At 47.6% G+C, this 22,313-nt stretch overlaps 1 protein-coding gene across 23 annotated transcripts in view; it reads right to left on the minus strand.

The window, feature by feature from the left end:
- scrib (scribble planar cell polarity protein) overlaps positions 1–22,313 on the minus strand; it is a 74,673-nt gene that overhangs the window by 38,781 nt on the left and 13,579 nt on the right. For all 23 annotated transcript variants that reach the window (XM_030348288.1, XM_030348301.1, XM_030348289.1 and 20 more), the window contains 10 exons: positions 9,108–9,225; positions 8,791–8,869; positions 7,292–7,381; positions 6,345–6,401; positions 5,844–5,907; positions 4,635–4,709; positions 3,909–4,053; positions 2,281–2,399; positions 1,149–1,348; positions 234–400 (listed from right to left, as the gene is read on the minus strand). In XM_030348288.1, coding sequence (XP_030204148.1) covers positions 234–400; positions 1,149–1,348; positions 2,281–2,399; positions 3,909–4,053; positions 4,635–4,709; positions 5,844–5,907; positions 6,345–6,401; positions 7,292–7,381; positions 8,791–8,869; positions 9,108–9,225 — 1,114 coding nt within the window. The remainder of the gene's footprint in view (positions 1–233; positions 401–1,148; positions 1,349–2,280; positions 2,400–3,908; positions 4,054–4,634; positions 4,710–5,843; positions 5,908–6,344; positions 6,402–7,291; positions 7,382–8,790; positions 8,870–9,107; positions 9,226–22,313) is intronic.

Below are 22,313 nucleotides of genomic sequence, written 5' to 3' on the forward strand. Positions count from 1 at the left end.
AGAGAGCGGGATGAGAGAACGGCTCTGTTCGATGGATCTCTCACCACACATTTGTCTGTTAATGGATGTGAGTGAACGTTAAAGTGAAGGGCACGACGATCGAAAAAACGTATAGTTTTTTAGATCCTCACAGATACAGATGGGTCGGGTGTGTAGCGCGGTGCAGAGTTTGGTGCAGTGCGTTGGGTGGGGTGGTGTTGGTGGTGGGGGGGTGGGGGGGAGCAGGGACTCACCCAGGCTGGGGGAGGGCTGCTGGGGCAGCAGGTAGCAGGTGAGCACCTTCTCCCCGGTCTGCTCGTCGTCCTCCGTCTGGAACTTGAGCATGGGCTGGGACTGGTTCTCCGCCAGCCACATGGCCTTCAGGTTCAGGTTGGTCAGCGCGAAGGGCAGGTTCTGTAACCTGGAGGCCCACAGGGGTTCAGTCGTCACTCACCTCGTTGTTATGGAGGAAACTTCATCCACAATGTTCAACGTTCATGAACAATGAATATATGTAATAAATTCAATTTAGATTCCCTGTGTTCTGGTTTCGAGTCAGATTAACTGTATTCAAACTGGGATTTAACTGATAACTCGGATGACCTCAAGCCAACAGGTATAGATTAAATACACCTCTCATGTTCTTGTGAGGCAAGTGCATCCATGGACACAGATGGCAGTGATCAGGACAGATCCAGGATACATTGACCTATTGTGACCACTGACCAGGGATTTTTCAACGCGACAATCCTATGATGGTTAAATCACTCGAAGAACTCAACCATTTCCAAATGAGCCATAAAGCTAAACAAAGTGAGCTGCACAGAGTTTGTCCTCCAGAGCCAGCCGCGGCTAAAGCCTCCCGTGGCTGCCCCTACCCCCTGGGTGAAGCCATACCTGTTCCCCTCCACGTCCAGCACCTAAAGCCTCCCGGGGGTGCCCCTACCCCCTGGGTGAAGCTGTACCTGTTCCCCTCCACGTCCAGCACCTAAAGCCTCCCGGGGCTGCCCCTACCCCCTGGGTGAAGCCGTACCTGTTCCCCTCCACGTCCAGCACCTAAAGCCTCCCGGGGCTGCCCCTACCCCCTGGGTGAAGCCGTACCTGTTCCCCTCCACGTCCAGCACCTAAAGCCTCCCGGGGCTGCCCCTACCCCCTGGGTGAAGCCGTACCTGTTCCCTGCCACGTCCAGCACGTGGAGCTCTGTGGCGTCGGCCAGCTCTGCGGGCAGCCGGCTGAGCCGGTTGTCCCTGAGGGCCAGCACGTTGAGGCTGGAGCACAGGCCCAGCTCGCTGGGGACGCTGCCCAGCCGGTTGCGGTCCACATTCAGGTTGGTCAGTTTCTTCAGCTTGCCCAGCGACCGAGGCAGTGCCTGCAGAGGAGAGGCGTGTTAGGATGCTTTAGCGGCGCACACATGTGCGCGTGTGTGTCTGTGTGTGTTGAGGTTATGAATGCATGGCTTCATGAAGCCTGTGGAGTTGGCACTCGAAAGAGAAGGAGACAGGAGGACGGAAGGAAAAGGATGAGTGAGAGTAAAAGAAGATGGAGAGATAGATGGAGGGACAGAAGGAGTAAGATTGAGGCAGAGAAGAGGTAGAGAAACCTTTTATTTGAGGCAGATTTTTGTCATTTTTGCTTTTAAATTGAAAACTGTTCTGACAACATAAATGCTAAATGACAATGAAGCTTTTTGCATTAAATTGCAAGAGAGTGACATAGAGAGGAGAAGTTAGGAAGGAGAGATCATGAGAGAAGATGTGAAATGTGGTAATGTGGGACATTAAAAGCAAAAGGAAAACAGAGTGAAGTAGTCATCAATAGAGGGGTTAAAACAATAATAGATCTGGTTTGTACGAGCTAAATCGCTTTTAAATAATGTTTTTTAATGGTTTTTAATGGCAACTATTGGTTAATACTGGGCTAAGGTTTCACATGGGACTTGCGCTTATGTTTTGTGAGCAGTGCACTTTAAGCTATTGTTGTGTATAGGTCTAAATGCTTAGAAATAGGCTAGTGCTTAGCGATTGGCTGTCGGTAAGCGTTGGATTAAGAGCTAAGCAACAAGAGCTCCCAATTGGGTGACATGCTAGCATTTGGATAGCAGCGATTTGGCTAACCGCTGGGCTTGCTTTGATTTGGGATAGCGCTGAGCTTAGGAAGCGTGCTGAGGGTGAAGGCACACTGACTGATGATCTATAGCTGAGCCTTGGAGCTAGCACCAGGCTAGCATTGGAGCTAGCCGTAAACGTTGGCAAAGTGGTGAGCGACCGGTGATCACCATGGCATCGGTCGGCTTCGCCCTACCTGCAGGAGGTTCTCCGTCAGCACCAGTTCTGTCAGGTTCTCGCATTCTCCGATGGAGTCAGTGAGCTCCGTCAGGCGGTTTTGGTCCACTTTCAGGATGGACAGCTGCCGCAGGCAGCCTGCAGGATTCACATTAATGTTAACACTGATCAGACCGCTGAACATGTAAAATTCCACAAGTCATGTTATATCTTCTTTTCAACAACAAATGACATTATCACATCCTTTATAATGTACAAAGCCACGCTTTTGTGAGTGCCCCACTAAGTCTGAGCAAGGCGTGGTAAATTGAGAGGGACGCTCCCCATTAACCAACATCTAGGACGGTGGTGACGCCAGTCTGAGTTTGAGAGAGTTGCGGGCCGGCAAGAGTTTGTTGCACTTAGCTGAGTGTTATTTCAAACCACCGCAAAGCAATGGTGGAAATTTAACCAGATGTCGGGTTTGTGTATGAGGGCTTCGATGCCTCTCACTTGGGATTTCAGAGCGAGACTTTGCCACGATTGAGACATGGCTATGCACAATAACAAAAACACCGGATTGAGCCAGAGATAAGCAAACGCCGTGTTCCACTGTAAGGATCTGTGTGATGATGTGGTCAGACATTTAGAATGCACATCGGAGCACGTCAGTGGCAAAACAAGCACTGTTAGTTGTCTGAGCACTACTACCTTCATTTACGGGATGCGTTGCCAGCCACATAGGATAACATTGCAACGTTCTCGCTCAATACTGGACCAATGTCAAAGATTGTTTTCCGAATTAGTCCCCGAGACCCAGAATGACAGGAGAACAAGCTCCAGGTTCAGAAATTCCGAAGTCTTCCTTCAATACAACCAAATGTTACACTGTTGAATGATAGTAAAGAGGAGGAATAGAGGGTTCTCAAATCAGGACTCAGGATCCTGAATGATCTGATTTTATGCAATGTTCCCATAATGCTCTATTTTAGTGGAAAACATATCACATTACTAAATAAAGAGACGCTCTGAACAACATTCGGCACGCTGTCTTTGAACGCAACCCTATCACACAATACCCGAGGCCAGCTATGAAGCAGAGCCAAACGAATTGGCTGTATTCCTTAATAGTATAATGGTCCACAAGGGCTCCATCAGTATGAATTAATTTCAGGTTCTGAGTTATGTTATCTTTAGGACACCGCTCACCGGCGTGTCCCCACCACTAGAGGGCAGTGCTGCTCTTCTCTCTATCAGGCCAGTGCGCCGCAGACGACATACTGGATCAATATGACACAGTTCCCTGGAACCACACCTGACTCACACAAGGTGCTGCGCAGGCAGGTGCTGGTCAGGTGTTGCTCCACTAGGATGTGGATTTCAAAGCTGTGCCTGACTGGCACCTGGTTGACTGGCTGGCGACGGACGAGGGAAATCGAAGAGTGTGATTCTGATGCAATCCATTGAGATGGATTTATAAAAGGGACTTTTTGTTAATGAAATGACAGCCACCATTAAGCTTGATAGACTGAAAGAGTCTTCCTTTGTGTCATTCCAGGAAATACATTATTTGAGTCGTTTGTATACACTCATCGTCCTGGTGTTCCCCAACATCAGCGTTGCTGACAGTTTGTGTATCAATAAGGCCACGATGGTCGCCGTGGTTACCGATGGAGTCGGGCACCGCGTCCAGCAGGTTGTGTGTGAGCAGCAGGTCCGTCAGGGCCAGCAGACCGCTCAGCTCAGCAGGGAGCTCCTCCAGACGGTTCTCCGACACGTCCAGACACACCAGCCGCCGGAGGTTACCCAGCTCCTACACACACACACATGGGGACAGTTACACACATACACACATGTATACAAACACATGCACACAAGTCCTGGTTAACCAGTACCTGGCACTGGGCCAGGGCTGAGGTCCTGGTTAACCAGTACATGGTACTGGACCAGGGCTGAGGTCCTCTTAACCAGTACATGGTACTGGACCAGGGCTGAGGTCCTCTTAACCAGTACATGGTACTGGACCAGGGCTGAGGTCCTCTTAACCAGTACATGGTACTGGACCAGGGCTGAGGTCCTCTTAACCAGTACATGGTACTGGACCAGGGCTGAGGTCCTCTTAACCAGTACATGGTACTGGACCAAGGCTGAGGTCCTCTTAACCAGTACATGGTACTGGACCAGGGCTGAGGTCCTCTTAACCAGTACATGGTACTGGACCAGGGCTGAGGTCCTCTTAACCAGTACATGGTACTGGACCAGGGCTGAGGTCCTCTTAACCAGTACATGGTACTGTACCAGGGCTGAGGTCCTGGTTAACCAGTACATGGTACTGGACCAGGGCTGAGGTCCTGGTTATCCCAGTGGAGCAGGGAGGACTTGGGGAGGACTCACCACGGGGAGGGAAGACAGTTGGTTCCTGTCCAGCCACAGCTCCCTCAGGTTTGGCAGAGCTCCCAGGGTGTCCGGCTGAAGGGAGAGAGGTTATGACTAGATGTTGACTGTATAATCAGCTGAACAAACAAGTGGATCATTCTGAACCAAACCTTAAAACACACTTTTATGCTTTTCAATTTTGAATCGATCAAACGTAGCTCTGTGATTCCGATTTTTATTGTGTTTTTGACTGATTTCAGGGTTTTAATTCATTGGTGGTTTATAATGTAAGATCCCATAATGGGTTGAAAGACCCGCCCATATCAGAATAATATCTTGGTACAGATTAACGGTTGTCGAACACATTCGGCCCTGAAAGATCAGAATCAGTTGCTCCTCAAAACCGTGTTCTTTAGGCTTTCAAAGCCTGTTCTTTAAAACCTATCAAAACATATTTAGGAACAGGAAAATCCAAGCGACATGACGTCAGTTTAATTATAAGCCGGTACGCAGTTGGCAGACAGACAGACGGGAAGAAGGACAGCGAGACAGACAGAGAGACAGGCAGGCTTGAGGACGGACAAACAGATGGACACAATCGAAGAAAGCCATGGAGGTTTGAAAAAGGAAAGACAAGCAGGGAAAAAAAGGGAGATCAGACAGACATGTAGGCAAACATAAAAAGAAAAAAGAACAAACAAGGCTTCAAGGAGGATGTCAACAGTTTGCTCTGTCCAGGGTCTGTTTACTGTTGTCTACTCAAACAGGCCGCTGTTTCCATACACTCTCTGTACACATGCCAAAGTACAGTATGCATCTACCTGGCCTGAGTGTAGCATGTATATATTTCTGAGAGGAACACAGCACATACATCCTACAGTATACGTCTTCCCCTGAGTACTGCATGTACTGTATATCTATACACCTGAGAGTACCACAGTACATAAATCCTACCGTACAGTATACTTCCACCCCTGAGTACAGCATGTATATATATATATACCTTTGAGTAAATATCACTTCCTGTGTCTGGCCGTCCGTGTTTACCTTTGTATGCATGTGTGTGTGTTTGCTGTGTGTGTGAGAGACAGAGTTATTGTGTGTCTGGGTGTTTGTGTGAGTGAGTGGGAGACAGAGCTCATGCATGCGTGCGTGTGTTGCGTGCGTGCGTGTGTTGCGTGCGTGCGTACTTGTGTGCGTGCGTGCTTGCATGAAAGTTTATCTTACCAGCTCTTCAAGCTTATTAGATCCCAGGTCCAGTTGCTCAAGTTTCACCAGGAAGGACAAAGACCTGGACAGGAACAGGAAATTAGTCATCCAGTCATGTGTGCTGAAACCATGCTGCCAAAACACTTCACCCAAAACAGTTCAGCCTAACCAAAGGTTGTTTCTGCCGAGGTCATCGGATTCAGCCAATCAAAAAGCAACCTTTGTCAAGGCCTGAAGCAATTAGGGGACAGCTATAGTTTTTATTTATTTAAGTGTTCGGTTCCTCTGAAAATGCTTCAAGAAATTAAATATCATTAGATCTGCTGATGTGACTGCCTCCAGCCAGGGAACTAGACTGTAGGTCAGATTCCAGATCACAGTAACGCTGTCTACATCCACTGGATCCCAGAGCGTTTAGTCTGCAGGAACACCGGTGGTGAGAGTTATTGTCTCATCTCTGCCTCCACACCATAAGAGGCTGAGCACGGCCAGTGTTTACCCGACCAACAGTGCACTTACGTGGGAAGGGACTTCAGTAGGTTCTCCCTGAGCTCCAGCGTCACCAGGTTGGCCAGACTGTGTGGAGAAAGAGTGAGACATGTTCAGAGAGAGAGCCAGAGGGAGGCTGAGACCACACACACATAAACAGAGAGAGAGAGACAGAGACAGAGAGAGAGAGGGGGAGAGAGAGAAGGGGGGAGAGAGAGAGAGAGAGAGAGAGAGAGAGAGAGAGAGAGAGAGAGAGAGAGAGAGAGAGAGAGAGAGAGAGAGAGAGAGAGAGAGAGAGAGAGAGAGAGAGAGAGAGAGAGAGAGAGAGAGAGAGAGAGAGAGAGAGAAGGAGAGAGTGGTGGGACGAAAAGAGGGGGGGAAAGACAGTAAGAGAGAGAGAGAGGTAGAGACAGACAGAGAAAGAATGTAAATATGGAGGCTGATGGAGGTGATTGAGACAGTGGGGGGTGGTGAGGGGGGTAGAGATGGTTAACCGTCAGATGGTACATCTGTTGGTAGGGGCTGATCTGGCATGTAGATAGGTCTGATCCATCTGTCAGAGCATGGATACTGAGCTCTGTAGCCCGCTGGGTAGGGAAATGTAACCCGTTTAAATGGCTACTGAAACTGGCAGCATCACTTTGGACATAATCAGACATTAAAACACTTAATGATGTTCAGACATGTTGTTCATCTGGATGACCCGGTCAACTCGGCAGTTGTTACATAGATGTGAGGGAGGTTAAAGGTAGTGTGTTGAACTGGATCTGTCTGATCTGATATGAATGTAGCCAAAACAGACATCATTGATCGAAGAATTCTATTGCTTTGGACCTTATTGACCTAGCGGCCATCTTTGATCAAAGCGCTAGCTGGCCTGGGGGACTGAATACCGAATCTCGCCTGCGGTTCCCTCCATCCTAGCTCGGGTTCTGCTGATATACAGGCTCAGGTCTCTGAGACGAGGGGATACGTACTTTCCGATGTCGTTGGGCAGCGTCTGTAACGAAACGTCGTTGAGTGCCAGGTGAGCCAGCGCTCGCAGCTGTGTGAATCCATCTGGTAATCTGGGAAAACAAAACAGGAATTATGAGATTTACTAGATTAAAAGGTTTCATTATGACTTGGTCATTTGGTAATGTTATTAAAATACAATTGGCAGATAAGGGTTTAAAGGCATCTTGCTCTAGGAGGCTTAAAAGGCTGGTGTACACTGGGGATCCAACCCAGAACCTTGTGCCTGGGAGTCAAACTCTCTAACCACTCCGCTAAACTGCCCTAGAGAGAGCACAGTTCACTTTTTAGCTCCATCTGTTGGAGTATTCACCACCAGTAAAGACAGCTTGTGCGCTGGTGATGAACGGCCAGAGGTCTCAAACAGAGAGGCCTCTCCTAGGTCCTCATGCCATGGGTTTTTGGGGACAGGAGAGATACATAATACCGTTTTTCTGGCCGGGCGCCAGGTGACTGTAGATAACGGCTCACTGCGCCAAACAAGCCAAAGTCCAATCAATGGATGATTGGTAATGGTGTTTGACTTGGTGCTTATAATGCTACTGTTGGAAAAAGGAGCACTACGAAACCAAGACATACTTGACTTACGTCAGATATAATAACGTTTTTTTGGAAAGTATCCAACCGAAAGTAAGAAAAACAACCCTCCCTTCAAGCCTCCCTCCAAAGCCACTCCCCAAAAACACTTGGCTAGCTCACTGGCTTTAGCAATAGAGCTGCCCAGCCTTAAGAAAGACTCTGCTAATGTCAGAGGACGGGCAGAGAGTGCACAGGTAACCAAGACTACTACCTGGACAGCAGAATATCAGAGAAAGAGAAAGACTACTACCTGGACAGGGGAAGGGGGGAGAGAGAAAGAGAAAGACAACTACCTCGACAGCAGAATATCAGAGAAAGAGAAAGACTACTACCTGGACAGGGGAAGGGGAGAGAGAGAAAGAGAAAGACAACTACCTCGACAGCAGAATATCAGAGAAAGACTACTACCTGGACAGCTGAATCTCAGAGAAAGAGAAAGACTACTACCAGGTCAGAGGAAGGAGAGAGAGAGAGAGAGAAAGAGAAAGACTACTACCTGGACAGGGGAAGGAGAGAGAGAGAAAGAGAACGACAACTACCTCGACAGCAGAATATCAGAGAAAGACTACTACCTGGACAGCTGAATCTCAGAGAAAGAGAAAGACTACTACCAGGTCAGAGGAAGGAGAGAGAGAGAGAAAGACTACTACCTGGACAGGGGAAGGAGAGGGAGAGAGAGAAAGATAAAGATTTCTACCTGGACAGAGGAAGGAGAGAGAGACAGACTGATAGAGGGACTACTACCTGGACAGGGGAAGGAGAGATAGAGAAAGAGAAAGATTACTACCAGGACAGGGGAAGGAGAGAGAGACAGACGGATAGAGAGACTACTACCTGGACATGAGAATAACAAAGAAATAGGGAGTGATAGAGGGACCAATACCTGGAAAGGGGATTCCCACTGAAGTCAGCAATCTCCAAGGCCTTACAGAACTTGATGCTCTCTGGGATTTCAGGAATGTCTGCAGGAGAAAACCAGAGTGAGAGAGTGAGACAATGACAGCATGTGTGTGTTCATGCATGCGTACATATGTGTGTGTTTGTGTCTGTGTGTGTACGTACGTGCGTGTATATGGGTGCTTGTATGCGTATATGTATGTGTGTGCGTTGTGTGTTTGGCGTTTCTGTGTGTGTCTGTTCGTAGCTGTGTGTGTGAATCTGTGTGCGGGTGTACGTCTATATGTGTGTGTCTGTGCGTACCGTTTCTGGAGATGTCCAGCTCCACCAGCTGCATGAAGTTGGCCACCTCTGGAGGAAGCTTCTGGATGGCATTGTCGCTCAGGCCAAGCTTCCGGAGGTTCAGCAGCCGGAAGAACGGCTGAAACACAAGACGGAGTCACCCGGTCAGAGACGGAGTCACCAGATCAGAGCCGGAGTCACCCGGTCAGAGACGGAGTCACCCGGTCAGAGACGGAGTCACCCGGTCAGAGACGGAGTCACCAGATCATAGCCAGAGTTACCAGATCAGAGATGGAGTCACCCGGTCAGAGCCAGAGTTACCAGAACACAGGCGGGGAGATTCAATCGGGGGACATTTAAAGACCTCCCAATAGACGACATGAAACAACCACATACAGGACCGCTCACATAGGATTCAATCACATCCACTCAAATTGGATAAGTTAAGAACATACTCAATTAGATTCAGTGACATGAGACTACACACACACTTCAAGTGTTCTTAATTGTGCATGTGGTTGTCCCAATGCTTCCCTCAGAGATTAAATTCCCTAATCAAATGGTAATACGTGTGTGACGGATAACCCTATCTCTAAGATATACGATTTTGCAGTTCACAAATTACACCGATCCTTGACCAGTTGTCATTTCGTCAGTATTTTTGCAAGAAAATATTGTTTTTATTCAGGGTTTTTCAATAACCAGCCAGTTCTCCTTCCACATGCCAGTTGTCAGATGGTTGTTCCCAGATGAAGATGAATATGCCCCCACTCTCTCACTTCATCTCGTCTTACGGAGCCAAACTCCCAGACACTTAACAATGACCCATACTGGGAAATAAAAGAAGGAATACAGAGGTGAACTGTGACATTTTCAGACACAAATTACACACACACATTCTGGAATTAGCTTGGAAATCAACAGAGGTGATGATTCAGCGATGCTTTCCTATAGGCTAGAGGAGAATGCAGAATGATGCCGTCATCATTCAACAACCCAAAGCAATTGGCTGCAGTACAGGGGAACCACAGCAACGGTGTTCAAAGCTTGTTCAGCACCCACAGAGTTTGTAGTAGTATTAGGCTTATGGACACCTTTAATACACTGACTTCAATAACCATTATTACAGTGTACATACAGCTGAAGTACACAAATGTATACATCCAAGACCCACTGATAGAGAGATCGACCACATCACAGAAGTAAAGGAGAAACCGCACACCAAAGTTTGAAAGATCCATTGGGAATACCTGTTTGCAACGAGGCACCAGCCCACACACACTTTACAAACTTTTAACACACACACACACACACACACACACACACACACACACACACACACACACACACACACACACACACACACACACACACACACACACACAAAAGGACAGCTCTAGAATAACAGCCTGAGGAACAATGTCATGGCCTGTTGTGGTGTGGTGACAGCTACTTCCTGATCTGGATTGCTCTGCTCTATTTGGGCTGGCTGGGGTGCGGTGGCCTGTGGCATGCACAACATTCCCATCAGAAAAAGTATTGAAAAGTATTTAATGGTCAGTGCCTGCACCCCCTGTGTGGCCTCTTTGGATTGGTTCATTTCTGTCTCTTATCTCTCTCGAGTCAACATTAGTAGGGAGGAGAGGCGTTGCAACACTGACTAGGATTCCTCCAACTGGGCCAACTTTTATAGAGTCTGGACAGACTCTATAAAAGCTCTGGAATCAACAGCTTAGCGCCCCACCACCCTCACCCCTCCTCATCCTCTACCCTGGTTCCTCCTGCTAACCATCCTCCCAGTTCTGGGCAGCAGTGTCGTCCCGAAGAAATATGGATTTTTTTTCGAACTAATGGACGATATCCGAATCAAACAAGATTTTCTCTAAATCGCAAAAAAGCAAAAAAAAATATATACAGTATATGGTTGTTTGAAGCCTCTCAAATAACCCATTTTTTAGGCTGTATAAATGGGGACCATGTCTTTTGCGATGTAATATGTCACCGCATCTTTGATGGCCTGCAACTGGGGCCCTTTCGTGTCAGATGAGATGGCTGTTGCCAAAGTCACCTGCCTTTTTTTGAAGGCCCTTTGCGGCTCGAGCTGGCACTTGCATCTCTTTGTGCTGCAAACACCTACCATACACTGCATGCATCGGTCGCAGGTACTGGGATGAGATGGTTGAGATCCTCCTAAACTATTGATGCGTTATAGTTTAATATTTTTATTTTATTCTAATTATTTCATATCCAGTAGTAGTTAGTAGTTTATTTATTTATTTTTGTTTATTTAGATCTCTTTACTTGTGTTTCTCTAATACTTATTTTTGCACTGTTAAAGGAGCCTGAGACTCAACAATTGCATTGCCAGCGACTGCATCCGTAATTGTTGTGCATATTATATTAAAGCAACTTCAACCTTGATGTCGTATGGTCGCAGCAGCACAACGTTCGACTTAGCCCTCAAACGCAGATAAAAAAGTATTTCCGTGCCTATAAAGAGCCTGGGAGTATACTCATTGACGTCATGACCCAGGGACACCATAGGCGAGGTGTGTGTGGACGTGTTGTGCTCTGTCTGGGAAGCGGCTGAAGGCTGCGTCCGAAAGACGGTTAGCGTTCCCGGCCACTTGGGAGTACAATGCCACGTGTATGCGATGTGCGGAGCTCGTTTTGGAAAGCCGTTGATTTGGATGATGGTGTCGGGGACAGGGACCCCTATCGTATAACGCCACAATTTGTGGATGTGAGGAGCCATGTCTGAGCAGCGATTTTATATTGATAGCCGCATCCCCTCTCCATTGCTCTTCGTCCCTCCCTCCTTAGTCCGCTAACCTTCCTCCTACACCCTCAACCCTCCTCCTTCTTCACAGCCCTCTCCTTCCACCTCCTGCCTCCCTCCCTGCGCCCTATTTCACCTTCAACTCTATCCTTGGCCTCCTTCTCCTCCCTCAATCCTTAGGCTCCTCCTCCCCCCTCGCCTCCTTAACCCCCCTTCCTCCTGGTGGTGGATCCCGTCCAAGTCCTAGTCGCTTGGTAATACCAGGGAGTTGCGGGGGGGGGAGGGGGGGGGGGGGGGGGGGGGGTGTCTGGGTTCGTAATGCAATCAGGTCTGTGAACAGACGATTACAAACGCGCACAAAGACCGCCATTCAGCGGGCCGCAGAACAGCCGGTTCTCTATTAACCCTCCCTGGGCTCCAGGCGGGTCCAGCGCCACAGAACTCTGCTCCGAGCCCGGTCAGAGCCCGGTCCAAACCCCGGCCGCAGAGCCCGATGGCAGGGGGCCAGGGCCGGGCTGGAATGTCTGAGGACAACACAGAGGAGTCGCCGTCTGTTTGAGTTACGCATCGCTTTGGTGCAATTACAACCGGCGAGGGGAGGTGACTCATAGTTCCTGCTAATTGACTGAAGGGTGGGTCACTCATTTGACCTCTTTTGTGTTGAAAGTTTGAGTTTTTTGTTTTTTTGTTTAAATAGATTTTTACTGGCAGTTCTTTCCCAAATAAAACGTCTCGTCTCGTAAGAAAAAAGGAATTAAAAACAAAATTAGAACAGGAATGCTGATGGAACCGCAGAGGATTCCAGGAATTGCTATTAAGTTTCTTAAAGATTAAAATTAACTTTTATGCAAAAGCCAGCCCCTAACAAGTGTAGGAGAGGTCCAGGGTTCAACGCAGTGCGATGAGGTACTTCCACTGTGCAAGTGGAAAAACAATGCATGAAGAAATCAATTATTATGGTCTTGTCGAGGACAGGTAAACAAACTAATTGCTACTATACACACAACTAAAGGAAAGTAAATAATATTACTAGATTGTTTGCATTCTCAGCGCTCAAATACACAGCATCACTAATATTATATCGGATTGCAGTGCGTATTTAAACATAAACTTGTGTGTCTGATTGAGAGTTTGTGTGTGGGTGTGTGGTTCTGCGCATGTGTATGTGTTTCGCTCCTGTTACAGACTGTGTCTCTATCTGAGAGCGCCAGAGTCTACAGTCTTGTGACTTGAAGATAAACACGAATAATGAATCCTCAGTGCAGATCCTGCACGGCAGGTATTCAAGTCAACACACATGTTCACATTCTCCACACACAATCCAGAGTGAAGCCAGGCTAGCAAAGACACAGCGCAAGCCTAGCTAGCTAAAAACACAGCGATAAGCCATGCTAGCAAAAAACATAGCGCTAAACCTGGTTGGCTATAAAAACTTGGCGCTAAGCCAGGTTAGCTGAAAACATAGCACTAAACCAGGCTAACCCAGACATAGCGCTAGAACAGGCTAGCTCATATGGAGACCGTAGCCAGGCTAGAAAAACATAGCACTAAACCAGGCTAACCCAGACATAGATAGCACTAGGCCAGGCTAGCTCAGATGAAGACCGTAGCCAGGCTAGCTAAAAACATAGAACTAACCCAGACATAGCACTAAACCAGGCTAGTTAAGAACTATAATCTGGGATCCAGGAGTCCTAACACATGTTCTGGGGGGGGGGGGGGGGGGACGCCACAGAGCCCAGACCAGAAACCAAGTAAGGCTGGGGGGTTATGCCTTGTTTCCTCAATTCGTTACAGAGATACATTTCCCAAGAAAACTCATTCACGTGAGTGGAGGAAGCTTTTAGGGGAGGATTTAAATCAGTGTATTTCTCGTGGCCAGTCTACACTGTGTTGATTTGTAACCTTAAGAGACACTTTTTTTTTAGTTTACTACTGCTGGCCGAGTTTGTTTGTGTTCGCCTCAAGCATCCTGATTGGTCGAAACAAGTGAAACAGCCCAGCCTAGCTACACACAGCGCTTAGCAATGATCTGCTTGCCTAATCAACCCCAAATGGAGAGGTTGGTTCACAGACACAGATCTCCAACACACTCCCTCCTCCGGTCTCTCCGTCCGTTACCCTCTCTCTCTCTCTCTCTCTCTCACTCCTTCTCTGAAAGCAGAAGAGCCGCTGGCATAGTGAGTGGTGTAACAATGAGATCAAGTGCGGGGCTTTAGCATGGCGCTGGCTGGAGGGCCACTGGGCCTGTGCTAATCCCTTTGCTAGGAGGAGGAGGAGGAGCCTGTATTCCCTCTGCTGGGAATTAACAGCTAACCAACTCTCAAGGCGTTTGATCACATGGCACGCCGTTCCCAGGGGCCCTCGGGAGGAAGTGGAATTACAGACTATTCAACCTCTCGTACTGCCATTTCCACCTGTCGTCGTCCTGCTTTTAACTGGAAAAGAGCCCTCTATTCACCCCCTCTTGTTTACTGATTTAGAGGGAGCATCACCAAAGATTCGAGCCGTATTCCCCAACCGCTCTAAACCCTGTGTACAAGTGTGTACACACACACACACACACACACACACACACACACACACACACACACACACACACACACACACCACGAGAGGTGGGGAGGGTGAGACGGGGTTATGGTGGGGAGGGAGGGTGTGCGGGCGATCCCTTTTAAGCGCTGGGAGGATTTGGTTGGCTGGGTAGCTTGTACAGGCCAGTGCACAGCCTCATTAAGACATGCATGCCTATAGATAACCACTGCTCACTGTTTTGATGGGACTGAACGCTTCCTGACCACCGGATCCGCACTCCGGGCCCCTACTGAGGCTACAGAACCTTACAGAACAATCAAGGAGTGAGGGTCAGTCGGTTGAGACTGATGACGACAGCACTGCAGTGTCTTACTGGTCCATCGCAAATCTGGAGTCTGATAAAGAGACGGTTCTGAAGACCAGGGAATAGAGCCACACACTCCTGGAGTCCTGGATCAATCTGCATAGGTGATGACCTCTTGTTGCCATGCACACGACTCCCCCAGTCCAATTCCATCATCCCCTCAACACACACACACACACACACACACACACACACACACACACACACACACACCTCTTTCTATGGCGGAGGGACAAAGGCCAGGCCGGCCATCCCACAGAGACTTTCAATGACTTCAGCCCTCCCCCCTCTCTTTCTCTCTCTCCCCAGTATCCCCCTCTCTCCCATCACTGACCTCTCCCTCTCCCTCCCTCACCCCCCCCTCTCTCTCTCTCTACCCCATAACTGCCCTATCTCGCTCTCTTTAGGGGGGTCAGGGGATTTCCATAATGTCAAAAGGGAGCGAGAGAGGGGGGGGGGTTCTTTATAGTATGTCATACGTCACTTTTATTTTTGTTTGGTGCATTTTATTTGTCACATATAAATCAGTCATTTATTTATAGCCTTTTACCTTTTTTGGCTGACATTGTTGTTTTTCCTTTGTTTTATATTGTTTACTGCTTTGGCAATGTGAATGCTTTTTTTCATTCCCAAACAGCTCTTGTATTGAGACAGAGACAGACAGATGTACTGGGGGATGAAGAGGTTACAGTTGAACAGAGGGCACTGACTGGGAGAAAACAACAGGGAAGTGCACAAGAGAGAGTGCTCAAAGAGTGTGTGTCTGTGTGTGTTTTCTAAACAAGAGGCTGATGGTGAATCATTATCGATGAGGAAAGAATAGAACAACAGATTCTCGCTGCATATAGGCTCTCTGAATGGTTGCTCTGTGTGTGTGTGCGTGCGTCTTTTGGCATGCGCGATGTGTCTTCGTGTGTGATTCATGCATGAATATGTACCTTGTAATTAGACCGACACATAAACTAATGTTCTTGTAAGTGACATGCATGTAGAGAGCCAACAGTGAAGGACGGATCGAGCTACCTTAATGTACCCTTTATGGATGCATGCGTGCATGTGTGATTGTTGTCACGGTGCGTTTGGTGCGTTTAGGTCGGAAATATCCATCACGGCAAGGTTAGCGCTGCTAAAAACATCTATACACTTTGCGGCGACGGCGTGTGTGTCACTTTTAAGAGACCCTAATGCGATTACCTGCAAGCACTCCACAGCGAACAGTGGAAGTGTGTGTGCACACATTGTTGCCCACGTGTTTACGGGTGTCTATTTTAAGGACATTAGTAGTAGAGACAGAGGCAAAGTGGGAAAGAGACAGCGTACGGGGACACGTATGAATTAGCGATGGAAAAAGACACACAGAAACATAGTGAGAGAGTGAGGAAGTGAGCAATCGACTCATGGAGAATCCTTAGCAGGAGAAAAGGGTGTATATATAGTGTCGGATGGAAAGAGACGCAGAGGGTAGGAGAGCGAGGACGCCGTGCTATAACAGAACATACTGTACTGTTTGTTGCAAACCCATGAGCTGCCAGCTATCGGGTTATTAACAGACCCGAAGATCAGCATCCCCTCAGCTTAACACACCGCTATCGGAGCTCAGAAACAACCCAGGTCTGGTCACACACAGGACGACTACCGAATGTGGTGACCGCCAAGTCACCTCTGGCACCTGTTCCTGTGGATAAATTACCGGTGGCAATCAATTCTTCTTCGCTGCTCTCAAACAGTAGTTGCCAGTAGCAGAAAGTGAAGAAAAATGGATTCACGCCGGGTGAAACTATATTAAAGTGGATTTTAAAGGGGCTAATACATTACGTCATATCAGATCGGTACATAGACTTGTGTACTCCTAGGGATGTCCCGATCCGATATTTGGATCAGATCGGCCGCCGATATTAGCAAAAAAATGCATATCAATATCGGATCGGACTGCACGGGAAAATCCCGATCCGGACTCCCGATCCAGTTTGTTTTCAAAACTCTGGTCCGTGTTTTCAAGCGCACCAATGTAGGTAATCCATTCCAGTTTTTTTCAGCTTTTCCCCCCAAATCCGGTCCGCGTTGTTCAGCACACCTAGCGCACACTGTGTGTGTGGTAATTTGACTATTTTCTACTCAGGTTTTGTGTGTGTTGCTTTTATATATAATGTTATATTGTTTACAATATTGTTTACACTCTTGTTGTTCAAGAACAGAGCACTGATGCCAATTCAGTGTGTGTTTGGTAATTTGACTATTTATTATTTTGTCTATTTTGTGTTTATTTAACCCTGAATAAACAGGTCAGCTTCTCATTACTATTATTGTGGATTATTCACACTAACCTAATTAAGTTGGCTAGTTGTTCTTAAGAGTAAAACCCTTTTCAACATGAGTAGTACAACAAAATAAGTAAATATCTTTAATCTTTAATACATGCTTGGATCGGCCGGTATCGGTATCGGCCGATGCTAAAAGCTACAATATCGGTATCGGATCAGAAGTGCAAAAAGCTGGATCAGGACATCCCTACTCCCTGATGCCCGATCCAGCATTTTTAGCTGCATCAGAGGCATTTCCGAAATCAGGCTTAGGAACAACTCTAGGAATAACAACAATATGACTGCTACTATTAGCAGATGCTTTGATCCACGTTGACCTGTGCAAGCGTATCCAGATCTAGGATGCTGACAGGTAGGCTGCAGTCATTGGGAATCAAACCCAGTACATTGTCGCAGAGGGTCTGCCCTACTACTGCAGCCACCACACTATCTTACACCCAAATATATGCAGGGTATCACATAGTGTGTATATAGGTGAGGCGCAGCATCTACGCTAAACGAATGTCCACCTCTACAAACAAATTGCATTTTCGCTGAACTACACGCGCAAAGTCTGCACTAAACACTTACAATAAAGCATACAAAGCAAGGTGCGAGGGGCAGACTCAGCGAGCGCCGTCACCGTGGCTCTGGCGGGGTGGACTGCTTGAGCTGGCCTCTCTTTCTGCCCCGCTTTCACACTGTTGTTTGAGGGTTCAGTTTACAGTTTGGTTAATGCTTACATACTAACATTATAATTTGTTTTTAGACCCGCGATTGTTTTACCTGCAGTACTTGAGTCGACTCCAGTAACGACAACTTGAATAGGGACTTTGAGGTTACAGCCCTGCGTCGCTAGCCCCTTTCTCAAAGCATTTCCCACTCTGCTTTACTTTTTTTGTGGGAACCCTGAAGTACAGCTTAGAATAAGGATGGCTGTAGGTCAGCTTGGTTCTGTGAAAAGAGTATCAATGGTAAGGAGACATGCAGAGTGTTTCCTGCAGGCCGTGGTCGCTCTCCTCACGTTGTTTATCATCTAGACTCATCCTGTACGCACACGTTAAGCTAATCCCTCCAGCGGCGGGAAGGTGGCTTTATTCGGTGGTGTTGTTGTTGTTGTAAGCCAGGGTTAGACCAAACAACGCCATGCAACACCTCTCTGACCTCCCGACCTATGACATGTGACCAGGGTTTAATCACCGCGAGGATCAAAACAAAGCAGTCATCGCCGGGCGTCCTCTCGACCACGTGATTCTGAAAGGTGTGATCTTCTTACCAACGACTGGCGCTCCCGGCGATTTGGACCTTGTTCGCCTCAAGGCTGAAAATGGCTGAATGTATTGTCCGTTGAATCAAAAGGTGAATGCAACAGACGTTTCTTTGGGCTGACAAAAAATGTATATTGACTGACTGCAGGATGCTTTGGATAAAAGTGATGCTAAAACAACGCGTTACTATGCATTCAATAAATTCTCATGAAATATATAAATATATAATCTAACTTGGTCACATTACATGGCACAAACACAATATGGCCATATAAAGAAACAATACCTGAAGAACTGAAAATCACAGGTGAGTTGACCAGTGATTTGCAGAGGTGCAGATGTGTGTGTGGCGCCTCAGAGGAGATTTGCATTCAAACCTGATATTCAAATTACACCTGCGTTAGCCAGCATGGGGCTGATTACATTCACCGCAAACACACACACACAGACACACAGACACACAGACACACACACACACACACACACACACACACACACACACACACACACACACACACACACACACACACACACACACGCGATGTCCCCAATAGAAGTAGCAATGTCAAAGACTCGACAGCGCAATGTTCGATATTGCACCTTAAGCTCGCTATTACACTTCATGTTCCAGTGACAGCAACATCTACGGAAAACTGTATTGCCAACCATCTCCCTGCCAACACATCACCTACCAAAACACAAACAAAACACAAACCTGAGCGCCTCTCTAGCTCTGTTGTTTACAGTCCACACGAGGACCTCAACCCCCTTCCTGTGAAGGTCCTGATCCGTCTTTCTGTCGTCATGGCAACAGCCTACCTATCCCCCCCCCTACCCCCCCGCCCTTCTCGACGCCGCCTGGGCTTCTTGTCTTTGTTTAAAAACTCTCTTCCTGTTCGGACAGCGCACTGTCAACACACACGGCGCCGATCAAACACACACGCACGTATTTGAACAGCCTGCAGCCCTGCAGTCAAATCTCCCACAGCATCTGGGCGGCGGGCTTCCCCAGCACTCAGCCCATGTCTTTGGTCTCGCGCTGTACAGGTAGCACGTATATGTAAATTGGGGGTGTGTACACAAAGTTTCAGTGCAAACACGGTTGAGTTGGATCGTTTTGGAAGCAGAGTGAGCTTTCTGAGGAGCCTCAGCCTAGAGGAACTCTTGGGAGTAGACGTACAGGACGGCGTTCCAAGTATATCAAACCATGTAAACACATCTAACAGTAGCTAAGTCTGTCCTGTTAACGGCAGTACATTGGCAACAAAGTGCTCCAATCCCCTGCCTGTTTACCCTGATTACATCCAGACTATCACAACATCCTATGCTGCTGTATCTCTGCTATTCTCTCACTGATTGGTCTTCATAAAAGCACCAGGAAGTTGGCGGAGCCCAGCACAGATTGTGGTAATTATAATGGTACCAGATAGGCCTTTATCTGGCCCTGGGGTGAAACATTAACCCTGGCTATAGAGGCTGTTACACTAGCTGCAGGTTTCCATACCGGCCATCAGAGCGGCCCCAGCTGGGATTTCGGCCAGGTGTGGTAGACAAGTCTGACACACCAGCCTCTAGCTAGCTTGCCGATTTTAGCAGTTAATGGTAGTTTATCAGAGCTGCTAGAGATGGGATAGGCCAGGGTGGTAGACAACTCACACACAACAGCTAGCTAGGCTATTTTATTGAATTTTTACAGGGACAGCTCACAATTATTTGGAATCAACCCTTTAGCTAGAAGCTTATTTACATCTGTTAGAGGTAGGTAGAACAAGAATAGCAAATGTGCTAACTAAAGCAGCGCAATAGATAAAAGTTCATAAAAATCCATCAGTGCAAAATAAATAAAATAAAAAGTACAATAGATACCAGTTGATCATTAGTGATGACATTTTTCTGTGTTTCTGATAACACTGAAGAGGTAGGCTGCTTAACAATATCGGCAGCAGAGGTATTACTATTAGCTGTATTATATAACAACAAAACTAGGCAGGAGGAGAAGGTAGGGTCGATACAAAACAATTGTGCAGAAAAACGAACAGAGCCTGAAGACATCCGATTCGTGGATTAGAATGGAGTAAACTATGTCAGAGGGTGAAACCGTCAGCAGGGCGTCCACAGCAGCAGAGAACGTCTGTCTGTATTCGGTAGCGCTTGAAAGAAAGATTAAAAGAAATGTAAGATCAGTCACACTGCCCTTGTCGACGTAGAACATCACCACCGGTGGTCAAAAGGAGGCTCTTTAACTGAGATTTGATCTCTCGCATACGTCTGTCGAAGCAGAGATTTGAACCAATATTCACTGGTACTCTTGTTTACCTCATTCCTCTGATTCACCTGAGGCACACCTGTGTGAGTTTGTGTTCCCTGGAAAACCACAGTGGACACTGTATATCCATGACTCAAAATGCCCCACACTCTTTGCTTGGTAAACTTTAGGTGCACTTCCTCCATCGGATCAGGAAAGGCGGCTTTGTGAAGATCTATACTGTATAAAGACCGGTTCACTTCCTCGCGATGTATAAGGACCGGTTCACTTCCCCATTCTTTTGCTGGTGTTTCAGCACCAGCAAAGAACAGGTTTCACCTTTGACCAGGTCTCACCTTTGACCAGGTCCCCTCAGCAATGTAGACTCTATTGCAAATGATAGGTCATTAACACTGGACCAGGGACAAAAGTGACACACTAACCGTTCCTACACTTTCCCCTTGGTCAAGCGTCTTTTCAAGGCCTATCATTTGCTAGGTTTAAAGAGTTAAGTACACACCCACAGACTGCTATGAAGCTAGTGTCACCCTCTGCCGTGGCATGGCACAAAACCTGCCTTCTAGGACCGACATCCCATAGCAACAGCAGGCCAAAGTCGCCTCTGTGAAGGTCAAATTTGGGTTGGGCTGCTTAAGTGTTAAAGTGTGCCAGCCTTGGTGTGGTGACTGGGCCCTGAGACAGTCAGGTGTAGAGAAAAGCTAGCCTCACTTTGCTTAGCACTCTAAGGGGCAAGGCAGGGAGAGGGGAGAGGCCTTGGTGATGGTTGTCGAGGAACAGGAAAGCCTATAGCCTTTAAGTTTGAGCGAGGAACGGGACAACTCTTTGACCTACGCGTCCGTTATTTATGATGCGCACTAGACAAATTGTCTACATGTCCATACGGCTTGGATGAGGTAATGGTGAAGATGGTAGTTCTAGAACGAAACTGCGGTTTGGTCCTTATCATTAAAGTATTCTGCATGACTGTTCTGAGAATAACGGAGAGTGTATATTCTAGATCATATAATCTTGAGGATATAATGTCGACTGGGCCCTTTCTCCCTCTCTCCAGTTTTATAACACAGGTTAAACAATGAACCCACAACACACACGAGACAGACAGACAGACTCTTGGGGGAGAGGGGGATGTCATTTCCACGGATTACGAGCCAAACCTTCAATACGTCATGGAGACAGCATAATTACAGCCCTGTCCCCACGACCTACCGCCCAGCCGCCCTGGGATCAGGGAGCACCCCACACACACCCCCGCCCGGAATACCCCCCGCACACACAGATGCACCGGGAGCTACCTAGAATCCCCCCCCCCCCACACACACACACACACGCATGCACCGGGAGCTACCTAGAATCCCCCTTGCTCATACAAGTCCATGAAACTAAATAGACAGACACACGCACACTAAGAGTGGGACTCAACCCACGTGCATCTCACACTCTCTCACACACACTCACACTCACACAAGTGGCAACTACCATAACACCCGCACTAAGTCGACAGGAAGACATACGCACGGCTGTCTTGATCCCTGCATCAGCATGAACAGCTGCCCAAACCCCCCCTCCGCACACACCCACCTGCCTCATACACATACACACACCCGCTTACTACACACACACACACACACGCTTTCTACACACACCTATATACCCGCTTTCTACACACACACATACACACACCCACTTACTATACACACACTTCATATACACACAAC

Source organism: Gadus morhua, chromosome 23 (assembly GCF_902167405.1).
Source record: "Gadus morhua chromosome 23, gadMor3.0, whole genome shotgun sequence".
NCBI lineage: Eukaryota > Metazoa > Chordata > Actinopteri > Gadiformes > Gadidae > Gadus > Gadus morhua.